Here is a 24,164-nt window from a genome sequence, read left to right as displayed (position 1 = left end):
CAAATAAAGACACGACGAAGAGGGTCCCACAACCACTTGAGATGCTCTTTCCACTTACCGAGATCAGACTCCCGTTACGGCACCGTAACGGCAGAGGCGAATCTCGTAACAGCGAGAAATTTTGGCGGTAAAAATAACCTAACTCTGATAACGTGTCAAACTCTCATTCGCACTTGACCTATGATGCTCCTCGTGCATGTCATGTGTATATACACATCATGTTATTTTTCCCGCGCTGAGACGATAGGGTTCCCCTAAAAAGAGGCCCAAAGTTAATAGTTAGACAGAGAGAGAGAAACAAAACAAAAGCGAGGGAAAAATTTTAGGGTTTCGTAGCAAAATCCTAAACCGATCTGACGGAACACCGTTGTCTTTGTTGAATTGGAGCCAGGGTTTTTGTTGTTCGATCTACCGACAGTTCGTGTGTCAAAAGAAATTTCGAAATCTGAACTTCAAAATCGTATGTTTTTTGAAATTTCTTTATTAAATTGATTTCTTGAAATAGATTTATTTGGGGCAGCTTTTAGTTTTGGAAGCAATTTTTGTTTTGATTCTGAACTTTACGAAGTATTAACAGTAGTTGATTTTTTCTTGCAAATTTCCGAATTTGCTTGTATAAATTATAGTTACTTTAGGTGTTTCTGTTTGAAATTTGTTTAAATTCTAACTGACTGTTAAGTTTCTTAGCATTTCATTAACTTTGAGGTTCATTCTGGCTTTTGATTAAATAAGCAGGTTAAGATTAGATCGCTTTGAAATATATGGACGACACAAAGCTCTCAGTCACTGCATCCAACAACTCTGAATCCAACGCTGGGGACAATGATGCCACTGAAGCTCGATTAACTGATCTGTGCAAGGTTTTTTATTTTTGAAACTTTTTTTTTCTGTAAGTTTGATAAAAAAATCCATTTTCTTCTCTTATTTTCAATAGCATTTTGCGCTTTTTACTTTCTGGGATTTCCTTGTCCTAGTTTTGATTTCATTATTATTCTTTTGTTTTTTTAAATGTTTTAATTTTTAAATATTTTCAATTAAAACTGGGTTTGATTGCAGAATGGATTGTCTGTGGATGAGAATACTTATAAGGAAATTATAAAGCTATTTAGAGAAACAAAACATCTGCTATTAGCAAACATCTCCGCTATAGGAAATGGAATGGTATTTTCCCTTTTTCTGCTTATCTGTTCATATGTGGTAATTTCCATGTGTTAATAAACGTAAAGGTGCTAGCCTACCTGTTATTTTTTAATAGCCAGAAGAAGCCGAGCGGTTTTGGTTTGCATTTGTCTTGTATTTGGTTAGAAGGCTGAGTGAGAAGAACGGAGAGAATTTGCAGCAGGGATCTAATGATAATGAATTCAATTTATGCCACATATTGAGAGTCATGAAGCTGAAGTATGTTGTTCATAACCCATGTGAATTTATGGAGTTTAAAGTTTCTGCCTTAATTTACTCTTTTCTTTTGTTTTTTTTTCCAGCATAGTGGATTTTTTCAAAGAGCTACCTCAGTTTCTTGTCAAGTCTGGTCCAATATTAAGTAACATTTATGGGGCAGATTGGGAGAACAGGCTAGAGGTATTGACACGATATATTCAAGGATTGCATTAATATGCTTCTACATTCATGATTGTTCATCTCTAGTTTGGATATCACTCATTTTTTCCTATTCAGGCAAAAGAATTGCAGGCCAATTTTGTGCACCTCAGTATTTTAAGCAAGTGAGCTTTCGTACCTCTACATCTCCTGTTCTCAGTGCTGTCTTAAATAATTAGTGCCTTGTTCTGTTAATCATCTGATGAAATAGTTAAATGTCTTAGAAGTAACATTCTTGGCACTCATGATATGCGCTGAATGAAAGTTTAAAATGATGATGTTGGTCATAGCTTGCATTTTCAATTGGCATGGTTACACAAATCTCCCGTAGTTCCTTGGGAGTCAAGATAGTTCTTCACCTGTTTATTTTTTATCTTGCCAACTGAAAGTGTACTATATGATAGTAAAGGAAGCTGCTGAAAATTGATATAAATGTAAATATTTTTAAAAGATTATTTTATAGGATTATAGCTATTTGTTTATTGAAGGCAAAGGAACCTAGGATGCACCCTGTCCCCTAATTTTTTTTCCCCTTTCTGTATGCTTTTTACATCCTGTGCAATTGCTTCTTGTAACATTCTTCTACTCGGCTGCTGGTTGCAATATTATTTTACTCTACACAGAATCAGCCTGTTCTCTTTGCTTGCCATCCAGGATTTTCGGTGACCTAGTGTTTTAAATCTACTAGCATTTATGCCTTGAATGGCTACAAACTTAAAGTTCTAATCTTTTGAGGCTAAATAGTTACATTCAAGATGCTTAGTTCACTAATATATCAGGAGGCTAAATATAGTTAAAAATTGTTACTTAACCACGGTAAGAAAGTCCTTTTGTTTTGTTACTCTTTGTTCTCTTCGTCCTTTTTAATAGAAAATTTGTCATTGGCATTGGGTTGGTTGCAGCTGCCTTACTTTACCACGTTCAGTTTTTAAATGTTACATTCTGTGGGCTATATTTATCCAGTGCAGTATGAAGTTCACACATTATATATTATTATTTAATGTTACTAGGTCCTATAAACGCATATATCGTGAATTCTTCTTACCAAGTGATGCAAATGGTGATAAGCAGTCAGCTGCTGCCAGTACCTCTGGCTATATTTCAGACTATCATCGTTTCGGATGGTTGCTATTTTTGGCTCTCCGTATACATGCATTCAGCCGGTTCAAAGATCTAGTGACTTGCACAAATGGTTTGGTTTCCATACTGGTCAGTTACATTCCTCTTTAACTGTATCTCAATAATTACAAATTCTCTTCTCAAAAAAAAATAATAATAATAATTACAAATTCTAAGACGTACCTGAGACTTTACAAATATTTTTCATGTGCCTTTCTGTTTTGGATTTTGGTATTTTGACAATATACAATGAACGTATGAAGGCCATAATTATATAGGATTCATTATATTACATGTTGTATGTTCAACAAGTTCATCACGGTGATTCCATTCTACAACTTATGTTTCTGCTGCTCTCTTTATAAAAGATTGTCTAAGAATAACAAAATGAAGCATCATTTCTTACTGCAAAATGAAATCTGTAACAGGCTATTTTGATTATTCATGTTCCTGTTCGCTTCCGAAATTTCAACATCCATGACTCCTCACGCTTCGGTAATTGTCTTGCTCTTTTGTTCACTTCATAAGATATTCTTTTGTTTTTCTGGAGGATGGTGTTTTGTGATTAGATCCTTTTTTTTCATTTGTTTCATTTTTCTTTTTCCTTTTTTTTTTAATAAAAAATATTTGGAGTGACGTAAGATTCAGCAGTGCTGATTAGTTTAACATGTGCCCCAGTTAAGAAAAGCAACAAAGGTGTGGACTTGATTGCATCACTGTGCAGCATTTATGACACCTCAGAGGATGATTTGAGGAAAATAATGGAGAAGACCAATACTTTAATAGCAGATATATTGAAAAAAAAGCCTTGTGAAGCATCCGAATGTAAAAGCGAAAACTTAGAGAATATTGACACAGGTAGTTTTATAAGTTTCTCATCTATTTCTGGTTTGGCCAATGTGCTTTCACTTACTGATGTTCGTGAAAATCTGAAACTCGTCAATGCAGATGGTCTGATCTATTTTGAAAATCTAATGGATGATTCATCTCTGTCATCCAGTTTGAATATTTTAGAGAAGGATTATGATAATGCCACTCGTAACAAGGGTGAGCTGGATGAGAGGGTGTTTATTAATGAGGATGACAGCTTACTTGGTTCAGGAAGCCTGTCTGGAGGTGCTGTGAATATAACTGGTGCCAAGGTATGTTTCAATGAAGAATACTTTTAAAACCTATAAGCTGCATTTTAGTTTTACTCTTGTTTGTTCACTGATGTAGAAACACTTAATCTCATCATCCTTGATTCTGTTTCATGCAGAGAAAATTTGATTCATTGGCCTCTCCTGTAAAGACAATTACTAGTCCACTTTCTCCCCATCGCTCTTCTGCTTCTCATCCAAATGGCATTGCTGGTGGGGCTACTTCGAAGATGGTTGTGACACCCGTCAGCACAGCAATGACTACTGCAAAGTGGCTAAGAACAGTTATTTGTCCACTACCATCAAAACCCTCAGCAGAGTTGGAGCGGTTCTTGAAATCATGTGATAAGGATGTAACTACTGACGTGATACGCAGAGCACATATAATATTAGAAGCTATATTTCCCAGCAGTGGTTTAGGAGAGCGCTGTGTAACCGGAAGCCTCCAAGGTGCAAATCTGATGGACAACATATGGGCAGAACAGCGAAGATTGGAAGCCCTCAAGTTATATTATAGGGTATTGGAAGCAATGTGTACAGCTGAAGCCCAAGTGTTGCATGCAAAAAATTTGACATCTTTATTAACTAACGAGAGGTTCCACAGATGTATGCTCGCCTGTTCTGCCGAACTGGTTCTGGCAACACATAAGACTGTCACAATGTTGTTCCCTGCAGTTTTAGAGAGAACTGGCATTACGGCTTTTGACCTTAGCAAGGTCATAGAGAGCTTCATCAGACATGAGGAATCTCTTCCAAGAGAATTGAGGCGGCATTTGAATTCATTGGAAGAGCGACTTTTGGAGAGCATGGTGTGGGAAAAGGGCTCTTCAATGTACAATTCCTTGACAGTTGCAAGACCGGTCCTCTCGGCGGAGATAAATTGTCTTGGATTATTAGCAGACCCAATGCCATCTTTGGATGCAATTGCCACGCACATTAACTTTTCTTCTGGGGGATTGTCCCCTGTACATTCTTTGCATAAACATGAGACTTCACCAGGTAATTCTTCTTTCACATTTTGTTTTAAATTTCTTTAGTAAATTTACTCTCCTTCATCTGAAGTTTGCAATATTTTTTAATTTTCAGTTTTTTGCAAATTGTTATGGTGAACTTGTCAATCATGAGATATGGAAAAAGCTTATGACTGTTACTGATGTGATTGTTTAACACTCCTCTCGCCTGTTAGTTTTATGCATATTTTTCTTCTATTGTTGAAGAGATTTCCAATTTAATTAACATATTGATCATGTTGTCCTATTTTAGGTCAAAATGGTGATATTAGGTCTCCAAAGAGACCTTGTACAGACTACCGGAGTGTGTTAGTGGAGCGAAATAACTTTACATCACCAGTGAAGGATCGCTTACTGGGCTTAAATAACCTTAAATCAAAGCCTCTGCCTCCTCCTTTACAGTCTGCCTTTGCCAGGTACAATCCAATGTAGTTGCAGGTTTAGAAAGTAGCAGATTTGAATCTGTACCATGTTCCTGCTTCTTTTTTCTCATCATTTGGCTGTTTATGCAGCCCAACACGGCCAAATCCTGGAGGTGGAGGAGAAACATGCGCAGAAACTGGGATCAACATTTTCTTTTGCAAGGTATAATGGGCAATATTTCAGCAAAAAATTGTCCAGCTTTCCCATTCAAGAGTCTAACTGGATTTTCCCATCACATTATTGTCTGCATGCCTTAAAAGTTTTGGAGGCATTGGCTCTCTTCTTTCTTTCTTTCTTTCTTTTTTATTTTTTAAAAAATTAATTTTAGTTTATTTGTTTTATGAATTTATTTTTTGGGTTTCGGAGTGGGGTTTGGGTTGTTGGAAGAGCTTAGAACCACTATATTTATGAAATGTCAAACTTGGTGTAATTGGCCTGACTCTATTGTAGCTTTCTTTATGGGTGCTAGGATTATAGATGCTTCACAATATGTTAAGCCATCTTTTTCTGTCAGTTGCATAGAGGAACATGTGGCTGGATCTAAATGGTTCTCCTGCACTGCTCATTTTTGTTTGTGTTTAAATGGGAATTGAAATCATGCCAACATAAGTACAGAATGACTTAGAAGAAGACAGAAGACATATTACTGCCTCGATATTGATATGAACTAGGATTTAGATCTGAAATACTTCTTTTGGAAGTTACAAAACTATTTTATGAAGTTCTCTAGTCTGGTTTATGTATCCCCTTATCTGATTAAGTAGCTCTGGTGGAGATTGTGGCACATGATCTCACTTCTGAATTTGCTTAGGATTGAATTATGCTTCTTTCCTTTACCAGCTTCTTTTTCAGAACTTACATATTGCGTGCTTTGTGTATATGTGTAGATCAATAAGTTAGCTGCTGTCAGAATCAATGCTATGGTGGAGAGATTACAATTGTCGCAGCAGATAAGGGAGAATGTTTACTGTCTGTTTCAGCAAATACTTAATCAGCGGACATCTCTCTTCTTTAACCGTCACATTGACCAGATTATCCTCTGTTGTTTCTACGGAGTTGCAAAGGTTCTTTTTATTAGTAACTTGCGTTATTCTTGTCTGCTTTTTATTGTCTACACTTTTAAGTCTCATTAGTTCTTTCTGTTTCCATTTTATTGGTATGCAGATTTCTCAGCTAAACTTGACCTTCAGAGAAATCATCTATAATTATAGGAAGCAACCACAATGTAAACCTCAAGTTTTTCGGAGTGTGTTTGTTGATTGGGCATCTGCAAGGCAGAGTGGGGTATGTTGTTAAGTCATTGCTCTCTGGCTTTCAATTTTATGGGAGAAGTCCGTCTAACCCTTGGAATGTTTGGAAACAGAGATCAGAACAGGATCATGTTGATATTATAACATTTTACAACAAAATATTTGTTCCTGCTGTAAAGCCTTTGTTGGTGGAGCTTGGTCCTGCTGGAACGGCCATGAAGACTAACCGAGTTTCTGAAGTCAACCATAACAATGATGGTATACATTTCCAACCCTTATTTATGATTCTGACAGTGAGTTTGTTACTTTTTTGTAAGCCATTGCCAAGTAAGTTTGAATTTTTCTTACTTTTTTGTAAGCCATTGCCAAGTAAGTTTGAATTTTTCTTTACTTATCTTATTAGGTCCATGCCCTGGATCGCCTAAAGTATCAGTTTTTCCAGCCCTCCCTGATATGTCACCTAAGAAAGTATCTGCTACCCACAATGTGTACGTCTCACCATTGCGGACATCCAAGGTCTTTTTTCTTGTGTCTATTTCATTATCCTTTTCTTTAAAAAGCATTCTTATCTTGCATGAGATGGGCAAACATAATGAGAAAGTAAAGACTACTACCATTTAACTGTTTCACGAGTTGTTTTAATTTTACTATTTCATTCTTGAAGCATCTGTGAAGCATATCTAGTTCAATTACTTAATAATAAAAAAGTAAAAAATCTATCATACCTTTCATGTTTGGCTTAGAAGTACAAGGATTAAAAAAAAAAAAAAAGTTTCTTACTGCCACCATCACTGTCATCACTCTTGTTACTCTTTTTTGGACATAAGCTAAGAACATGAGCAAAGTTAAGCTCGCCAAACCTTTGTTCTCCCAATGGTGTTTGGCACCTTTTTCTTCAATATTTATTTTAAGAAAACAAAGGGAACTAATAAAAGGTTTTTGAAATTAGGAGCAAGGAAAGATGGGAACCCAGAGAAATAAGAAAAGAACTAAGAGAGCAATTGTGTATACACATTGAATGATAAGAAGATTATTAATGCTTCCTACACTCCTGGGAATCAAAATAGAGCTTCCTAATATTACTTTCCAAAGGAACTTAGGGTGCGTTTGGGATTGAGGTTGGGCAGCACTAAAGTGTTTGGTAAACACTAACTGCTGTAGCTTTTAAGCTATGTTGATATGATTTTTCACTTGTATAATATAAAATTTATTATATCTTTAATAATTTTATTAAAATTATTATTTAAAATTTATACTATATATTATTAACTTTTATTTCATAATTACAGCTTTTTTTTCACAGCAGCTGTAGCTTAAAAGCTACAGCACCTCAATCCCAAACGCACCCTTAGACGTTTGAACTTGAAGCTAGCTATCACATTTATGTTGATTAATGTTGAGTTTTAGAAACTTGTTAGAGAAATGGAATAGCTCAGTTAGAAGGGATAGCAGAGAAATCTTTAACTTGAAAACCATGAAATTGAAGCTGGCAAGTGTTGATACGAACCTTTTGTTGTGGGATAAGTGGGTAAATATGGTTAAGGTGCTGTGTTAAGTTTTTTTTTTTTTTGTCATCTTTCTTACACTGAAGTCTTTGAGGGAACTAATTACAACATTCTGGGCTTGCTGGATAGTTTCTCTGTTGTGTTACCGCTATACAGGAGTAGGCCTTGATGAGCCATATCGAGTAAACTTGTTTTAAGTTATTCTTGTGAATAACCCATTCTCTTTTTTTTTTTTTTTTTAATGTATATAGATGGATGCACTGATCTCACATAGCTCAAAAAGCTATTATGCTTGTGTTGGAGAGAGTACTCATGCTTACCAGAGCCCTTCTAAAGATCTGACTGACATTAATCACCGGTTGAATAGGTAACTTAATTCTTTATAGTACAGTTTTTGTAGCTTAAACTATATTTCTACATCATTAATGTCATCATTTATTATTTTTTTTATCTAACAGTAACAGGAGAGTGAGAGGCACACTCAACTTTGATGATGTTGATGTTGACGTCGGGTTGGTCAGTGATTCAATGGTGGCAAACAGCCTCTACCTTCAGAATGGAATTGCTGCTGCATCCACGTGTGCGGTTTTGAAACCTGAGCAACCCGATCCCTAAATTAGTGTTTGCATATTGACGTGTTTTGTTTGTAAATTCAATTCCATTCCTCTCAATCCTTGATATACTTTAATTTATACTTCAATTTGTACTGAAGTTCATGACATCGGGTGTTGCGTGAGCAGTGAGTTATTTATAGAATAGCTGCCATCATACCCCATGTTTTCTGATCAAATACTTGTTTTAACTAAATAGCACACTGGGTTCTAACTACAAATAAAATAACAAAATTTGCCTTTTCATTTGTTCTTGATCTTGCTTTTGCCAGAACTTGTTTTAACAGAAACGTGTTATTATTGTTGCTGCTTATTCTGTCTGAGGAATATTGTTGTATTCCGTTTCTCTGGGATTATAACTGCAGGTAGTTCGATAATTTTCATTTTTGGTACCTTTTAAAATCTGCCTAAACCGGTATATGCTTTTGTCACTTCTGTATTTTGCCGCATCAAAATGTTTTACTTTTTTGATGCACTGATAATTATAATTAGAATTTTCTTAATATTTACAATTAAAAATTTATCAGGACTATTTTGGACAATTTTAATATGAGACGATATGAATTTTTATCCTTACATGTACCTATTCCACCTGTATTAAGAGGAAGATAATTTTACTCTTATTCAATTTAATGAGGGAAATCTGAGTTTCAACAATTTTACCCTTAGCTTGGGTTGTGCCAAACGGGCTAAGAGAGCCCATTGGCTCGTAACGCTTTGCTTGAATTGAAGAGGTGATATGCAAATAATTATGGAATAATGAAATAACTCAAATCTTGTGACATCCATTGCTTCATTTGGCTGGCAATCGAAAAGAATCTAAAAAATGACAAAAGCAATGTTAAGCATATTTAAATGGGTGAATTTCAAATTATTTCCCTTTGAATTGATTATTTTTAAATTGTTCTCCCTATTTTTAAAAATTTTAAATTATTCTTATATTTAATCAAAAACATGGGAAAAAACGAGATAAATAATGAATTTTCTTTTGTTTTTGGTATTTTTAACAAAAATAGAGGATAAATTGAGATTTTTATAAAATAATAGAGGTGATTTTAAGATGTTTAATTCACAAGAGGATAATTCGAGAGTAATCCTATTTAAAAACTTGAAAGATGATAAGGAAAACTATTCCCTCCAATATGTTATGATAATAATAAACTTCTATTTTGTTGCCGAAATAAATCAATTAAAAAATCTTAAGCCTCTTGAATTGACATAATCTAGAATGGTTTATATACTTTATCAATAAATAAATTTTCTATCTTATTACATCATAAAAGAGAAAGGCACCACATAACTATAAGAAAAGATGGACAACTGAGTTTGGAGTTGTAAACTTCCATCCAATCTTCCATGACCAATTACGCATTTTCACAGCTTATCTGCTCACACTTTTTGAGATAGATAAACAAATTCTAAAAGGTAACTTCATATTTCATTATGAATTGGTTTTGAAAATTTTTTGTGCAAATTTTATCCCAATTTATTATGTAAAAATTACAATTGAGGACAACTCCATTAGGACTTGGGTTCCTTTTTATTAGATTTGACGATGGTGAGTTTACCCTTTGTGCTGATTTTACTGGACCTTTATATATCCTCTTATGAGTTCACTTCCTTAGGCAATGAGAATGTCCTCGCCCAATGATACTTTACAAATACAAGAAAAAGATCAGAGGGCCAGATTTGCCAGAGTAAACCCTCCAACAGTCAAGTCCGTCACCGAATTTTGGAAATGTAAATTTAGAAAGAGAAAGATTAGAGAGAAAAAGTTAGCGTTTTTCCTTTTGAGCACATTTTTTCTTACCTTTTAGTGAGAATGAAAGATATATTTATGGGCGAAATTGATTTGATTTGAGTCTTAGTTATTTTGATGACACGTGTCATTGTTCTTATCACATTTAGTGACACTTGTTTGTTTGTGCCAATGTTGATTGACACATGGATATGCAAGCTTGTCTATAGATTAAAAAAAGAAGCATTTTAACCTTAGATTATTTTTACTAAGACTCTGGGATGATGGGAACCTTAGAACCTATGAGATTTATCCAAAGTAGATTGTCTTAGGATATGAGCTTAAGACCTCAGTACCTTTTGGGCTTTGAAGTTTTATCATCTAGGAGAATTATTCTAAGGGATTTGTCTTAGAATAGAATCCTAGGTCTTTAGAATCTTTTGGCCTTAGATCTTGAAATCCTTTAGGCTTTGAAGATTTATTACTTAGGAGAATTATTTTAGGTGGTTTGTCCACCACTTTGTGGGCTTAATTGGGAGTAAATTTATTAAATGAGCTTATTGGGATTAAATTTATTTGGTCCTTGATTGGGCTTATTCTATATTTGGTCCAACAGTTGTTCCCCAAGTCTAAAATTTTTAAAATAAAAAATTTAGACTTTATTTTTTAAAATATCTTTAGGAAGATTTTATCCTTGATTTCTATCCTTAGAATGATTTCCTTAGGATGTTGTTGAGTGTTAGAAAATATATATTTTTATAAAGGAGAAAATCGTCATTTTACACTTCAAGTTTCACTAACATTCATACTTTTATGTATTTAAACTTCTTGTGATTTAATTATGTGTGTTTTCTTTTAATTAAGCATTTTATGTATTTTAGGGGCATCATGGTCATTTCAAAATGACCGAGAGATCAGACAGCAAAACAGACATCAGTTTTGAATTCAGGACAGTCGAAAACCTTAGGAGGAGCATAAAAGGAAAAATGACATTGTTCACATGTACGATACTATTCACATGTACAATATTGTCAATGTTACTGTTCACGACACTGTTCATATATACGGAATGATGACGTGGCATTGACCGATAATGTGGCATTGACTGATGAGGTGTCATGATTCTATTAGATAAAATTCTTATGCACTGTTGATCGGTGACGTGGCAGTATGTTAGTGGACTAAAAATCGTGCGTACGATACATACATATACACAGGATTATTTACAACTAAACCGCGTCACTATTCAAACCACGTGGTCAAATCGTGTACTATTCAAACCGTGTGGTCAAACCATGTACTGTTGACTGATGACGTGGCGCTACCCTGAGCGTCCAAAATATTTTTAATTCGATGGCCGTGATTTACTAAGTGTATCTATAAAAAGGGGTTTCTCCACCCCTAATTTGGCATCCATGAATTCATTTTTGAGTTCAATTTTCTGTAATTCCTTCTCCATCTTATATTTTCTACGTATTTTAATAAATTCTCATTTTGCCCCTAGTTCAATTATTAGTAGCTAATTTTCTTTCAAGCTTGGGTTGAAGGTGAAATCTCAACATGTGCCATGAACTTCATTTGATAAATTTATTTTCTCTTCCCCTTTAAATTATTGTGGATGTTTTAACTTTTCGTCGATAAATAGTAATAATCTTATCTAGATATTGCCCTGATTTCATCGGATCCCTAGTACAAGGTTATTATTATTTGGCACGATAAGCGATTAGCACCATATTGATTAGAGTGTGGTTTATGAGGAGTGGAAACCCCCCTCATGATTTAATTGACATTAATAAGGAATATTTAGCCCGTGGTGCATGTTGATGCAGATCCAGATACTCAAGTACGTCATTTTAATAGATTTTCACTTCAATTTACTCCTGCCATTTTAATTTGAATTTTAGGATAATTTAAATCACTTTCACCATAAATCCAATCAACCACCACAGAAAATTAATTTTACACATAATTAAAATTCACCTCCTCGTGGGATCGACACTCGTCACCGTTAATCTATTCTACAATAGATTCGTGCGCAAGCAAATTTAATAAAATTTGCACAATAGATGCCCTTAGGAGAATTTTATCCTAAGATTTTTTTTAAAACATCATTTGGAGAATTTTATCCTAAAATATCCTTAAGAGGATTTTATCCTAATGTGATTTTTAAGAAATTTTTTCTTAAATTTCATTCTTAGGAGGATTTTATCCTAAGATGATTTTCTTTAAGGAATTTTTTCCTAAATTTCATCCTTAGGAGGATTTTATCCTAGGATATCCTTAAGAGGATTTTATCCTAAGATGATTTTCTAAAGAATTTTTTCTTAAATTTCATTCTTAGAAGGATTTTGTCCTATGATGATTTTCTCTAAGGAATTTTTTTCTTAAATTTCATCATTAGGAGGATTTTATCCTAGGAAAAAATCTTCTTTTTATCCTAAGATATCCTAAAGAGAATTTTATCCTAGGATGATTTTCTCTAAGAAATGTTTCCTTAAATTTTATCCTTACGAGGATTTTATTCTAGGATATCTCTAAGAGGATTTTATCCTATGATGATTTTTTAAGGAATTTTTCCTTAAATTTCATCCTTAGGAGGATTTGATTCTAAAATGACTTTCTCTAAGGAATTTTTTCTAAATTTTATCCTTATGAGGATTTTATCCTAGAATATCCTTAAGAGAATTTGATTCTAGAATGATTTTCTAAGGAAATTTTCCTTAAATTTAATTTTTAGCAGGATTGATCCTAGGATGATTTTCTCTAAGGAAGTTTTCCTTAAATTTCATCCTTACAAGGATTTTCTCCTAAGATATCCTTAAGAGAATTTTTATCCTAAGATGATTTTCAAAGGAATTTTTCATTAAATTTCATCCTTAGGAGGATTTGATCTTAGGATGATTTTTTCTAAGGAATTTTTCCTTAAATTTCATCCTTACGAGAATTTTATCCTAGGATATCCTTAAGGGAATTTTTATCCTAAGATGATTTTCTAAGGAATTTTTCCTTAAATTTCATTCTTAGGATGATTTTCTCTAAGGAAATTTTCCTTAAATTTCATCCTTAGGAGGATGTGATCCTAGGATGATTTTCTCGAAGGACGTTTTCCTTAAATTTCATTCTTAAAAGGATTTTATCCCAGGATGATTTTCCATAAGGAATTTTTTCTTAAATTTCCTCCTTAGGAGGATTTTATCCTAAGATATCCTTAAGATGATTTTATCCTACGATAATTTCTAAGGAATTTTTTCTTAAATTTCATGCTTATAAGGATTTGATCCTATGATGATTTTTTTAAAGGAATTTTTCCTTAAATTTCATTTTTAGGAGGATTTTATCTTAGAATGATTTTCTCTAAGGAATTTTTCTTTAAATTTCATCCTTAGAAGGATTTTATCCTAGAATATCCTTTAGAGGATTTTATCCTAGGATGATTTTCTAAGGAATTTTTCCTTAAATTTAATCTTTAGGAGGATTTGATCTTAAGATGATTTTCTCTAAGGAATCTTTCCTTAAATTTCATCCTTAGGAGGATTTTATCCTAAGATTATTTTCTCTAAGGAATCTTTCCTTAGATTTCATCATTAGGAAGATTTTATCCTAGGATGATTTTCTCTAAGGAATCTTTCCTTAAATTTCATCATTAGGAGGATTTGATCCTAGAATGATTTTCTTTAAGGAAATTTTGCTTAGATTTCATCCTTAGGAGGATTCTATCCTAGGATATCCTTAAGAGGATTTTATCTTTGATTTCCATCTGTAACTGGATTTTCTTCAAGGATTATTTTATTTCCTTCCTAAGATTACTTTTTCCATCCTTGGATGATTTCATTTTCATCCTATAATGATTTTTTTTTCCATCATAGGATGGTTTTATTTCCATCCTAGGATCGTTCTTTGATGATTTTATTTCCATCCTATGATCATTTTATTTCCATCCTAGGATGATTTTTTTTCCATTTTCAAATAATTCTATTTCTATCCTAGATGATTTTTGGATATTTAAACTATCTTGAAGGATTTTTTTCCTTCCTAAGAATATTTGATTTCCATCATTACTTGTCTTAATTACAGATCCTTTCTAATTGGTTAAGATTATCTTCATATCCTATATAATGCCTCATATCCCATTCTCCTATCTCATGCAATACTTTACAAGAGAAAAGAGAAGAGGTTAAAGAGAAAAGCTCTCAAGGTGCCTAACGGTAGTGTTCTTAGTGGCTGGTGATAAATTTTCGACGGCCTTTTAGCAACTCTATGGTGATTTTTTGGTGACTTTTTGACGACTTTCCGTGAATATTTATTTATTCATTACTTTTTATTATTTATTGCTATCCTTAGGAGAGTAATCATAGGTCATTCTAACTTTGTAGGTTTTTCTTAGTTTAATAAGACCTAGTATCGAAATGACCAAGGATAAAAATACAATAGCGGGTGCTACTCCGTTGACAATCATTCATGCTACCATGGGTTATGTAGGTAGTTGTGAGTTAAAAGAGGAGATAGACGAGGATAGCGGTGCATATGTAGATGAAATAATAAAAAGAAGGGAGGTGATTAACTTAGAAAATTCTGAGGATGAGGATAAGTTTGTAGTTCAAGATACTTATCCATAGCAGATGAAGGCAATTAAATGTGGATAAGGTTAAATGTCCCTTGAGATTCTAATGATTAGATATAACATTTCTAGATCAATAACATTTCGTCGTGCTTCACTTAGAAAGAGCATTACCAACCCTCCTAAGGGCTTTGTTAGGATTACTAAATGTATGTTGAATTCTGGAGTACGACTCTCTCATCTTTATATTCGGAGGATATTACATTCCTTAGGACTTGCTCCAGCTCAGCTTTCTCCTAAAGCTTAGTGTTGTATTGTTGGAATGTGGTCTTTTTTGGTGTTACCTAGGATTCAATGATCCTTCTGTGGCTAAATTTCAAAATCTTTTTAATCCATAAAGATGTCCTAAGGCTAAAGGATGTTGGTGTTTATCTGCTTATCCAAATTCAGACAAGATTCTTCTTTATAGTGAATCTAATTGTCAAGATAAGATTTAAAAACCTTACCACTTTTTCGTTAGAGGCAATTGGAAGTTCCGGACAAGTACAAAGCATCCCGAAGCTAGAATCTAGACTTGATTTTGTCAACCAAGTATAATTTCATTTTTTTATAATAATTTATTATTTCTTATTATAAGTTATTTCTCTAACTCAGGAACTAATTTTTCTTTATTGGTTTTGCAGATGAGTGGACTTGTCTTGACCTTTCAGCAGAAGAGGAAAGAAATATAGCAAAATCTTTAAGCCTAAGCTTGGGTAAGCGTAGCATCTCAGTTGCTTGTTCTGAAGAAACCTTAGTTGAGCGTGATATTATTCCGAGCATCTCATTTTTTGATAAGGAAACTTCGGCGATGGCTTTGAACAATTCTACTAATGCCACTCTTAAAGGTGAGAAAATGAAAATGTTGGTGATTCCGGACATTGATAAAAAGAAATAACATAAATCAGGTGGATCATCTTCTCAGTCTGTATCCCAAGCTCAGGAGATTACATCTTTTATTCCTCCTCCTCCTCCTTCATCTGAGAAGGGAGTTTGTAATCTTACACCACAAAATCCCTCGGTGCATCAGTCCTCTTTATCTTTTCACTCCTCAACCTTGATAAAGGATATTAAAAGCCTTGATCCTGTCGAATCCTTCAAGCTTGCCTTAAGCCTTCTTTCTAAGAGTAAAATTATTTAACTTTCCTCATTACTCATTTATTTATTTATTTATTAAGGTCATTCTCTTGCTAACTTAGGTTTATCTTATACAGAACTTGGTCTCTTTATCCACATTTGATGATAGGGCTAAAAAAGCTGAAAGAAAAGTCCAAGAACTGAGTCTCCAACTTTCGAAGACAATAGAGTATAACTCTAAGATGCAATATTCATTAGAAGATGCTAAGGCCAAGGAAAGAGAAGCTTTGGATAAAGCAAATGCTGAGATGGAAAAAGCCAAGGGGCTCGAGAAGGAACTTTCTACAGCTAAAGAGCAAATTGAAGGTATACTTGACCAAGGCTACGAGAAATACTTGAAGGGACTAAAGGATTATCGTATGTTCTTTGCTTGCTACAATATTGATGCTGACATAAAAGTGATTTACAATCACTTAAAAGAGCTTGGTGTGAAATTTGATGATAACAAGCGAAATGAGGATAATGACTCTAAGACATGCATTGATAGGGGAGGTGCAGATGATACAAGAGATACTCATTTGACCAAGGAGATATCCATAGTTATACTAAAAGGGTTTGAGGATCTCTTCAGGAGGTATCCCGAACAAAAGAATGACAACATTTAGCATACTAGGAATTTTTGAGGATTTTCCTTAATTTAAGAGTTTTGAACATTTTGTATAAGTTGATTGCTTAGGAGATGAAACTTTGAATTTTATTTTATGTATTTCTTTAAGTTGTTATCCTTGAAATGATATGCTCTTTTGTTTTGTTGAAATTAAATAAAGATACAAAATTTTCATATGTTAAGTTTATAAACATATGAAAATTTAGAGTTTATCCAAGGACGTTCATCATCGTCACTAGTTTATTTAAAACATCTCATGGATAATCAAAATGGAGAACTTATATGACTAGGAGAAGTAGTCTTTTATTCATCTACATCTTGTCTTTACAAAACTTGTCTAACCATTAAGGGAAGATCAAACTTATATTATCATAAGTACAAGATCATACTATTAATGGTAAATCCTGAGATGTTTAGCATTCCAAGCATGTCTCAAGATCTTTCCACCAAAGGTAGATAAAATATAAATTCCTGGCCTAACTACTTTGATTATGTAAGGTCCATCCCAATTAGGACTCAAGGTGTCAACACCTGGCTCCTGGCTATTAGGTAAAACGTTCTTTAGAACAAGATCTCAAATTCTAAACCTCCGAAACTTAACTTGAGCATTGTAGTAACAAGCTACTTTGCCTTGGTAGGCAGCGACCTTGATCATATCTTGACCTCTTTTTTCTTCTAAGAGGTCTAAACTTCGCTGTTGTAGTTCATCATTGATGACATGATTAAAGTGTTGTACTTGATAAGTCGGTGTTCTTATTTTGGCAAGGATGACAGCTTCTGCCCCAAATGCCAAAGAGAATGAAGATTCTCCTGTAGGAATCCTTGGTGTAGTTCGATAAGACCATAGGATAAATGACAATTCATCTTGCCACGTTCTTTTGGTTTTCTCTAACTTAGCCTTGAGAATTTGCCCAATCACTCGACTGGCAACTTCGATTTATACATTAGCCTGAGGATGAGTAGGAGAAGAGTAACAGTTTTTTATCTTAAGCTTTCTACAAAACTCATGAAATTGTCATTGTCAAATTGCCTTCCATTGTCAGGGATTATAGTATGAGGTACACTATGCCGACATATAATGTTCTTCTGAATAAAGTCGGTAATTCTCTTCTTAGTGATAGTTGCCAAAGGCCCAGCCTCCACCTACTTTGTGAAGTAATCAATGACAACTATAGCAAACCTTACTTGCCCTTTTTTTCATTTTAGAAGAGGACCAATTAGATCAATCCCTCATTGAGCAAATGACCAAGGAGTAAAGAGAGGGGTTAATTTCTCTAAAGGTTGCTTGGGTATAACAACGAACCTTTGGCACTTATCACACTTTTTTGCTAACTCCAAGGCATCTCATTGCATCGTCGACCAAAAGTATCCTTATCTTATAACTTTGTAGGCAAGTGCTTAACCTCTAGAATGATTTCCACGTATCCCCTTATGGATTTCATGTAGAACATTATATCTATCTTCGGGTGTTAAACACTTGAGAAGAGAAAGTGAATATCCACATTTTTATAAAGCTGATTATCCATGATCACATGCCTTGCAGCTCGGTATCTCACCTTTTTTGATTTATTCTTATCCTCAGGCAAAGTTCCATTCATAAGATAACTCATGATTGGGTTTATCCAGGAGCTTCAATGGTCAATGTTTGTCACTTCCTTTTCTTCGGATTTGATTATGCTTGGGTCGGGAATGATGACTACTGGAATGATCTTAGTAAGTCTTTCTCTGGTGAGAAAGCCAGTTGAGTCAATGCATCGGCTCATGTGTTTTTCTCCTGAGGAATTTGCTTCACTTCATAATTGAAGTCTTTTAACAACTCATTAACTTAATCAAGATATGCAATCATGTTGAAATCCCAAGCTGTATAGTTACAATTCACTTGATTAACTACCAATTAAAAGTCATTAAAGACAAGTAAATCCTTTGTACCTAATGCCCGAACTAGCCTAAGGCTAGCTAGTAGAGCTTCATGCTCTGCCTCATTGTTGGTAACATTAAAGCCATACTTAGGAGCACATCTGATCTCAACATTGTCTGGGGTGATTGCTATAAACCCTCTACCACATCGTCGTTTACTAAAGGATCCATCGACGTAGAGAGACTATTTATCTTGATGTTCATCTTTATGATCAAGTGATATAATCTCTCCTTCAGTAAACTCAGCAATGAAGTTTACCACTACTTGCCCTTTCAATAACGTTCTAGGATGATATAAGGTGTCAAACTCTCTAAGCTCAATAGCCCACTTTGTCATCCTTCTTAAAATGTCAAGCTTAACTAAAACTTGTCTAATTGGCTAGTCAGTGAGGACGATTATAGTATGAGCCTGAAAGTAAGGCCTTAGCTTTCTTGCTGAAACAATCAAGGTTAGGACAATCTTTTCAAGACTTAGATACTTGTTTCTGCATCAACCAATGCTTTACTTGTATAGTATATAGGCCTTTGCGCTCCATCATCTTATCGGACAAAGACACAGCTAGTAGCGTGTTCAGACACCATAAGATAAAGGAAGAGGGACTCGCCTTAAATTTGCTTAAAAAGCAAAAAAAAAAATGGCTTCTTAAATATTCTTTAAGTTTTTGAAATGCTTCTTCACATTCCTCAGTCCACTTTATCTCTTTTCCTTTCCTAAAAGCCTTAAAGAAAGGAAAACACTTATCTGTGGCTCGAGAGACAAAACAGTTCAGGGCTACTATTAGGCCCGTGAACCTTTGAATTTCCTTAACATTCGTTGGAGACTTTATGTTAAGCAATGCTTAAATCTTCTCAGGATTGATCTCAATACCTCTTTAATTTACCATGAAGCCAAGGAATTTTCCTGACGATACAACAAATGCACATTTAGCTAAACTCAGCCTCATTTTGTATTTTCTAAGGACATCAAAGATTTTCCGTAAATCTTTTACATGATCTTCAGGCTTAAGATTCTTGGTGAGTATATCACTACATAAACCTCTATGGTGTGCCTAATTTGTTGAACGAACATACTATTTACCAAACTTTAATGAGTGGCTTCAGCATTCTTGAGTCTAAATGGCATAACCTTGTAGTAATAAAGATCTTGATTAATGATGGAAGCGATCTTTTCTTGGTTAGATTCATGCATCCTTATTTGATTATATCTTGAGTATGCATTCATAAACCTTAACAGTTCATGCCTAGTCGTAGCATCCACTAGTTGATCAATCCTCAGTAAAGGAAAATTATCCTTAGGACAAGCTTTGTAAAGATCAGTGAAGTCTACACACATCCTCCACTTCTTATTAGCTTTTTTCATCATCACAACATTGGCTAGCCACTTACGATACCTTGCCTCCTTGACAAAACCAGCTTTGAGAAATTTATTTACTTCTTCCTTCACAGCCAAAGATCTTTCAGCTTTCATATTTATTCTTTTATGTCGAATTGGTTTCATATTTGCGTTAGTACTTAACTGATGTACTAGTACCCTAGAATCAATACCTGGCATATTACCATGCATCCAAACAAACACATCATGATACTCTTTCAGGAAGCTAACAAGTTGCTTCTTCAGCGGATCAGGCAATCGACTTCCAATCTTCACTAAGTTGGAAGTCTTCCAAGTCATTAACTAGGCTCGCCCTTTGATCATCTTTCACTGTCCTAGGATCAAGGCTTGTGATTTGAAGAGTTTCCTTACCCATCATGAATACTATCTCATAACACTCCTTTGCTTCTTTTTGCTCTCTTTGTACAACCTCAACTCCAGTTTCAGTTGGAACTTCAACGCATACTGATAAATTGAAGTTGTTGCTTTTATAGCATAAAGAGTCGGTCTTCTTAAGACAACGTTATAGGAACTTGATTGATCAACCATAATAAAGTTAATCATAGTGGTCACCTTAGTTGGGCTTTTTCTAAAAGACAGTGTGAGCTTTATAACTCCTTCAGGAACTACACTTCCTCCTGCGAATCCATGAAGTGGAGTAGTGTAAGGTTTTACCCGTGATCTTTCTAACCTCATTCGAGCAAAGGTTGACAAGAATAAAATATCAGCCAAACTCCTATTATTAATAAGAATTCAATGAAGACATTTATTTGCCACAGGGAGGGTAACGACTAAAGCATCACAGTGATGATCATGAACTCCTTTAGCATCATCCTCGGAGAAGATTATTGGTATATCACGAATCATTGATCCTTGAGATTGATTAGTCAAATTAACCTCAAGAACATCGAGTTCATGTCTTGTTTGGCGAGCTAAATTCCCCTTTGATTTCCCAGAGTCTCCTATAGGCGGTCCTCCTCAAATGTGATTGACATCAAACATGTTTCATCATTATCTTCCTTTATCTTTCCCTTTCTCTTCCTTGAAGATTCTAATTGCTCACTCTTCTCGATCCTTAGGTTTTCTTACATATTCCTACAGTTGTCCTTGTCGAACCAAGCTTTCTATTTATTCCTTAAGCTCAAAACACTCGAAGGTGTCATGCCCATGATCTTTATGAAAATGGCAATACTTGTTTGGATTTATTCGAGATGGATTCGTTCTCATAAAAGGTAGGGTTCTAAACAAAGTCAGATTTCTTACGTGCATGAGAATTTGCTCCCAAGGAGTATTAAGCTTGCTAATTGAGGACGAGTGTCGGAAACTTGAGAGTGTTCCTCATGATGAAATTGATCTCTTCTTAAAGATTGATTAGGTCTGTCAACCTTTCTTTCTCTCCGAACATCTTTCTTTTTCTTTCATTTGCTTGGTTCTCATTTCTCTTAATTTTTATTCTGAAATCTTTCTTCTACATCGGCATACTTCTTAGCTTTTGCAAGCATTTCAGAGTAAGAAGTGGGTGATCTTTTTTAAACTGACTATCATAGCTTTCCCATCCTAAGCCCCTCCATAATACCAGAAAGTGTTATGCCATCATCATAGCCATCTACTTAGGTGATCTCATTATTGTACCTTCTAATGCAGTCTTTTAAGGTCTCCCCTTCCTATTGTTTGATGGTCAAGAGGTAAGTAACTAGTTTTCCTCTTTGTCGAGCACTTCGAAATTGGGAGGTGAATTATCTACTCAAATCTCCAAAAGATGAGATGAAGTGTGGTTGTAACCTTCGGAACCATCTTTGTGCTGCTCCTACCAAAGTAAGAGGAAAAGCCCGACAAAGAATTGCTTGTGATGCTCCTTGCACTTCCATAAGGGTACGATACAATTCTAGATACTCAGTTGGATCCTTCTGTCCATCGTAAGGCTCCATTTGGGGTAAATGAAACAAAGGCGAATATTTTGCTATCATTATATCAGAAGTAAATGGTAGCTCATGTTCTACTGTTATATCATCAAGTGAGCCCATTTCTCGAACCATTTACTCAAATCTCTGCATCATCTTTTGCAATCCTCTATCGACTTATTCTCCTTGGTCTAAACTAGGGCTGGGCAAACGGTTTGGTTTTTTCCGAACCAAATCGAACCGAACCGAAAAAACTTAATTCGGTTCGGTTCGGTTCTAAGGTAAAAAATCGAATGGTTTGAAATTACAAGAACCGATTGGTTTACATTCGGTTCGGTTCAAAACCGAACCGAACCGAAGACCGATTGGTTCTTGCCAATTATTTACAAATTAATTTAATCGAAATTCAAAATCAAAAATATAAAATGCTAAATCACAAAATTGTAAACTCTCAAAATTTTATTTTTCTTGTTGTGAACTTATATTTTGTAAAATGCAGTGAGATTAAGTAAAAATTATAAAATGCAGTAAGACATTTGATTAAAACTGTAAAATACAAGAATATATGCGAACCGAACTGAACCAAACCGAACCGAATTTTAGAATCGAACCGAAATATTTCAGTTCGGTTTATGTTCGGTTTGAGTTTTTAAGAACCGATTGGTTCTGGTTCGGTTCGGTTCGGTTCAAAGCCCAAACCGAACCGAACCGGAAAATGCCCACCCCTAGTCTAAACCTTCTCTGGCCATTCTCTCCTATATCTTTTTTGGTTTAGAGAATGCCTGATATCATCTTCACTTAGTTCTTCTCTAAACCTCATTTTAGAAGAGCTAAAATCAACCACATTACCTCCACTCGAGTTCTCGCATTCCTCTTGAAATTGGCTGAACATTCTATTGAAGTTACGAGCCAACAAATCTACTTGTTGTTGAAGTCAAACAACACGAGAATGTCCTCGGCGTCTAGCATGGCGACGTGGATTCAACTGAGAATTTAGAGGATTGATAGGCACCACGTCATCATCCTCCAGGTCTCGTGGTCGTCTCTTTCATCAAAAGTGAACTTTCTCATCTACTCTGGAACTTTCATCATCAGCCTCAAGGTTATAGTACTCACTATTAGCATCCATGCTCGCAGTAAGGCTTCCAAGACTTTTATCAGAAGTTCCCCACAGACGGCGTCAATTTGTTGGTGTAAAATTTACCCAACTTATTATGTGGAAATTCCAACTGAGGAGAACCGCCTTAAGACTTGGGTTCCTCTTTGTTGGATTTAACGATGATGAGTTTACCCTTTGGGCTGATCTTAATGGGCATTTATATATCCTCTTCTCAATTCACTTCCTTAAGTAATGAGAATGTTCTCGTCCAGTGATACTCTACAAACACAAGAAAAAGATCAGAGAGCCTATTTTGTCAGCGTAGACCTTCCGACGGTCAAGTCAGACACTAGACTTTTGAAAATGTAAATTTAGAAAGAGAAGATTAGAGAGAGAAAGTTAATGTTTTTCTTTTTTAGCATATTTTTTCTTAGCGTTTTTCTTTTTTAGCCCATTTTTTCTTACTTTTTAGTAAGAATAAAAGCCACATTTATGGGTGAAATTGATTTGACTTGAGTTTAATTATTTTGATGACAAGTGTAATTATTTTTATCACATCTAACGACACTTGTTTGTTTATGTCCATGTTGATTGACACATGAATATGCAAGCTTGTCTATAGATTAAAGAAAGAAGCGTTTTAACTTTAAGTTGTTTTTACTAAAACTTTGGGATGATAAGAACCTTAGAACCTAGGAGATTTATCCTAGTAATTTGTCTTAGGATAAGAGCTTAGGACCTCAATACCTTTTGAGGTTTGAAGCTTCGTCATATAAGAGGATTATCTTAAGTGGTTTGTCTTATAATAAAATCTTAAGACCTTAGAATCTTTTGGCCTTAGATCTTGGAACCCTTTAGGCTTTAAAGTTTTGTTACTTAAGAGAATTATTCTAGGTAGTTTATCCGTCACTTCGTGAATTTAATTGTGAGTAAATTTATTAGATGAGCCTTATGGAGATTAAATTTAAGGATATTTTCCACTAGCCCCACATGTTTCAACAAAAGTTGACGTGGACCCTAATGTTTCAACAACCATCACCACGCCCCCAAATTAGCATATTCAGCCGTTATCATAGACTTGCTGGAAGCACAAGATGAAGTAGACATTGTTGATTGATGAAATAAAGAAGAGACATGGAATCT

The 24,164-nt window shown here is 34.7% G+C and overlaps 1 protein-coding gene across 4 annotated transcripts; it reads left to right on the top strand.

The window, feature by feature from the left end:
- Positions 1-248: 248 nt before the first annotated feature.
- LOC102611028 (retinoblastoma-related protein) lies at positions 249-8,899 on the top strand. Of its 4 annotated transcripts, none has more exons than XM_006465708.4 (19): positions 249-460; positions 736-860; positions 1,057-1,161; positions 1,256-1,398; positions 1,482-1,578; positions 1,675-1,721; positions 2,607-2,805; positions 3,144-3,210; positions 3,394-3,573; positions 3,664-3,857; positions 3,974-4,853; positions 5,118-5,280; positions 5,377-5,449; positions 6,175-6,351; positions 6,452-6,571; positions 6,651-6,795; positions 6,941-7,053; positions 8,294-8,409; positions 8,501-8,899. In XM_006465708.4, the coding sequence occupies exons 2-19, from the start codon at positions 762-764 to the stop codon at positions 8,655-8,657; spliced, it is 3,075 nt and encodes a 1,024-aa protein (XP_006465771.2). In that variant the 5' UTR covers positions 249-460; positions 736-761; the 3' UTR covers positions 8,658-8,899. The 4 variants fall into 4 exon arrangements, with proteins under 4 accessions (XP_006465771.2, XP_024952326.2, XP_015387490.2 ...); XM_025096558.2 differs by having other exon boundaries at positions 733-860; XM_015532004.3 differs by lacking the exon at positions 249-460 and having other exon boundaries at positions 752-889.
- The last annotated feature ends 15,265 nt before the right edge of the window (positions 8,900-24,164 follow it).

Source organism: Citrus sinensis, chromosome 5 (assembly GCF_022201045.2).
Source record: "Citrus sinensis cultivar Valencia sweet orange chromosome 5, DVS_A1.0, whole genome shotgun sequence".
Taxonomy (NCBI): Eukaryota; Viridiplantae; Streptophyta; class Magnoliopsida; order Sapindales; family Rutaceae; genus Citrus; species Citrus sinensis.
This window is presented reverse-complemented; position numbering and strand designations above follow the sequence as displayed.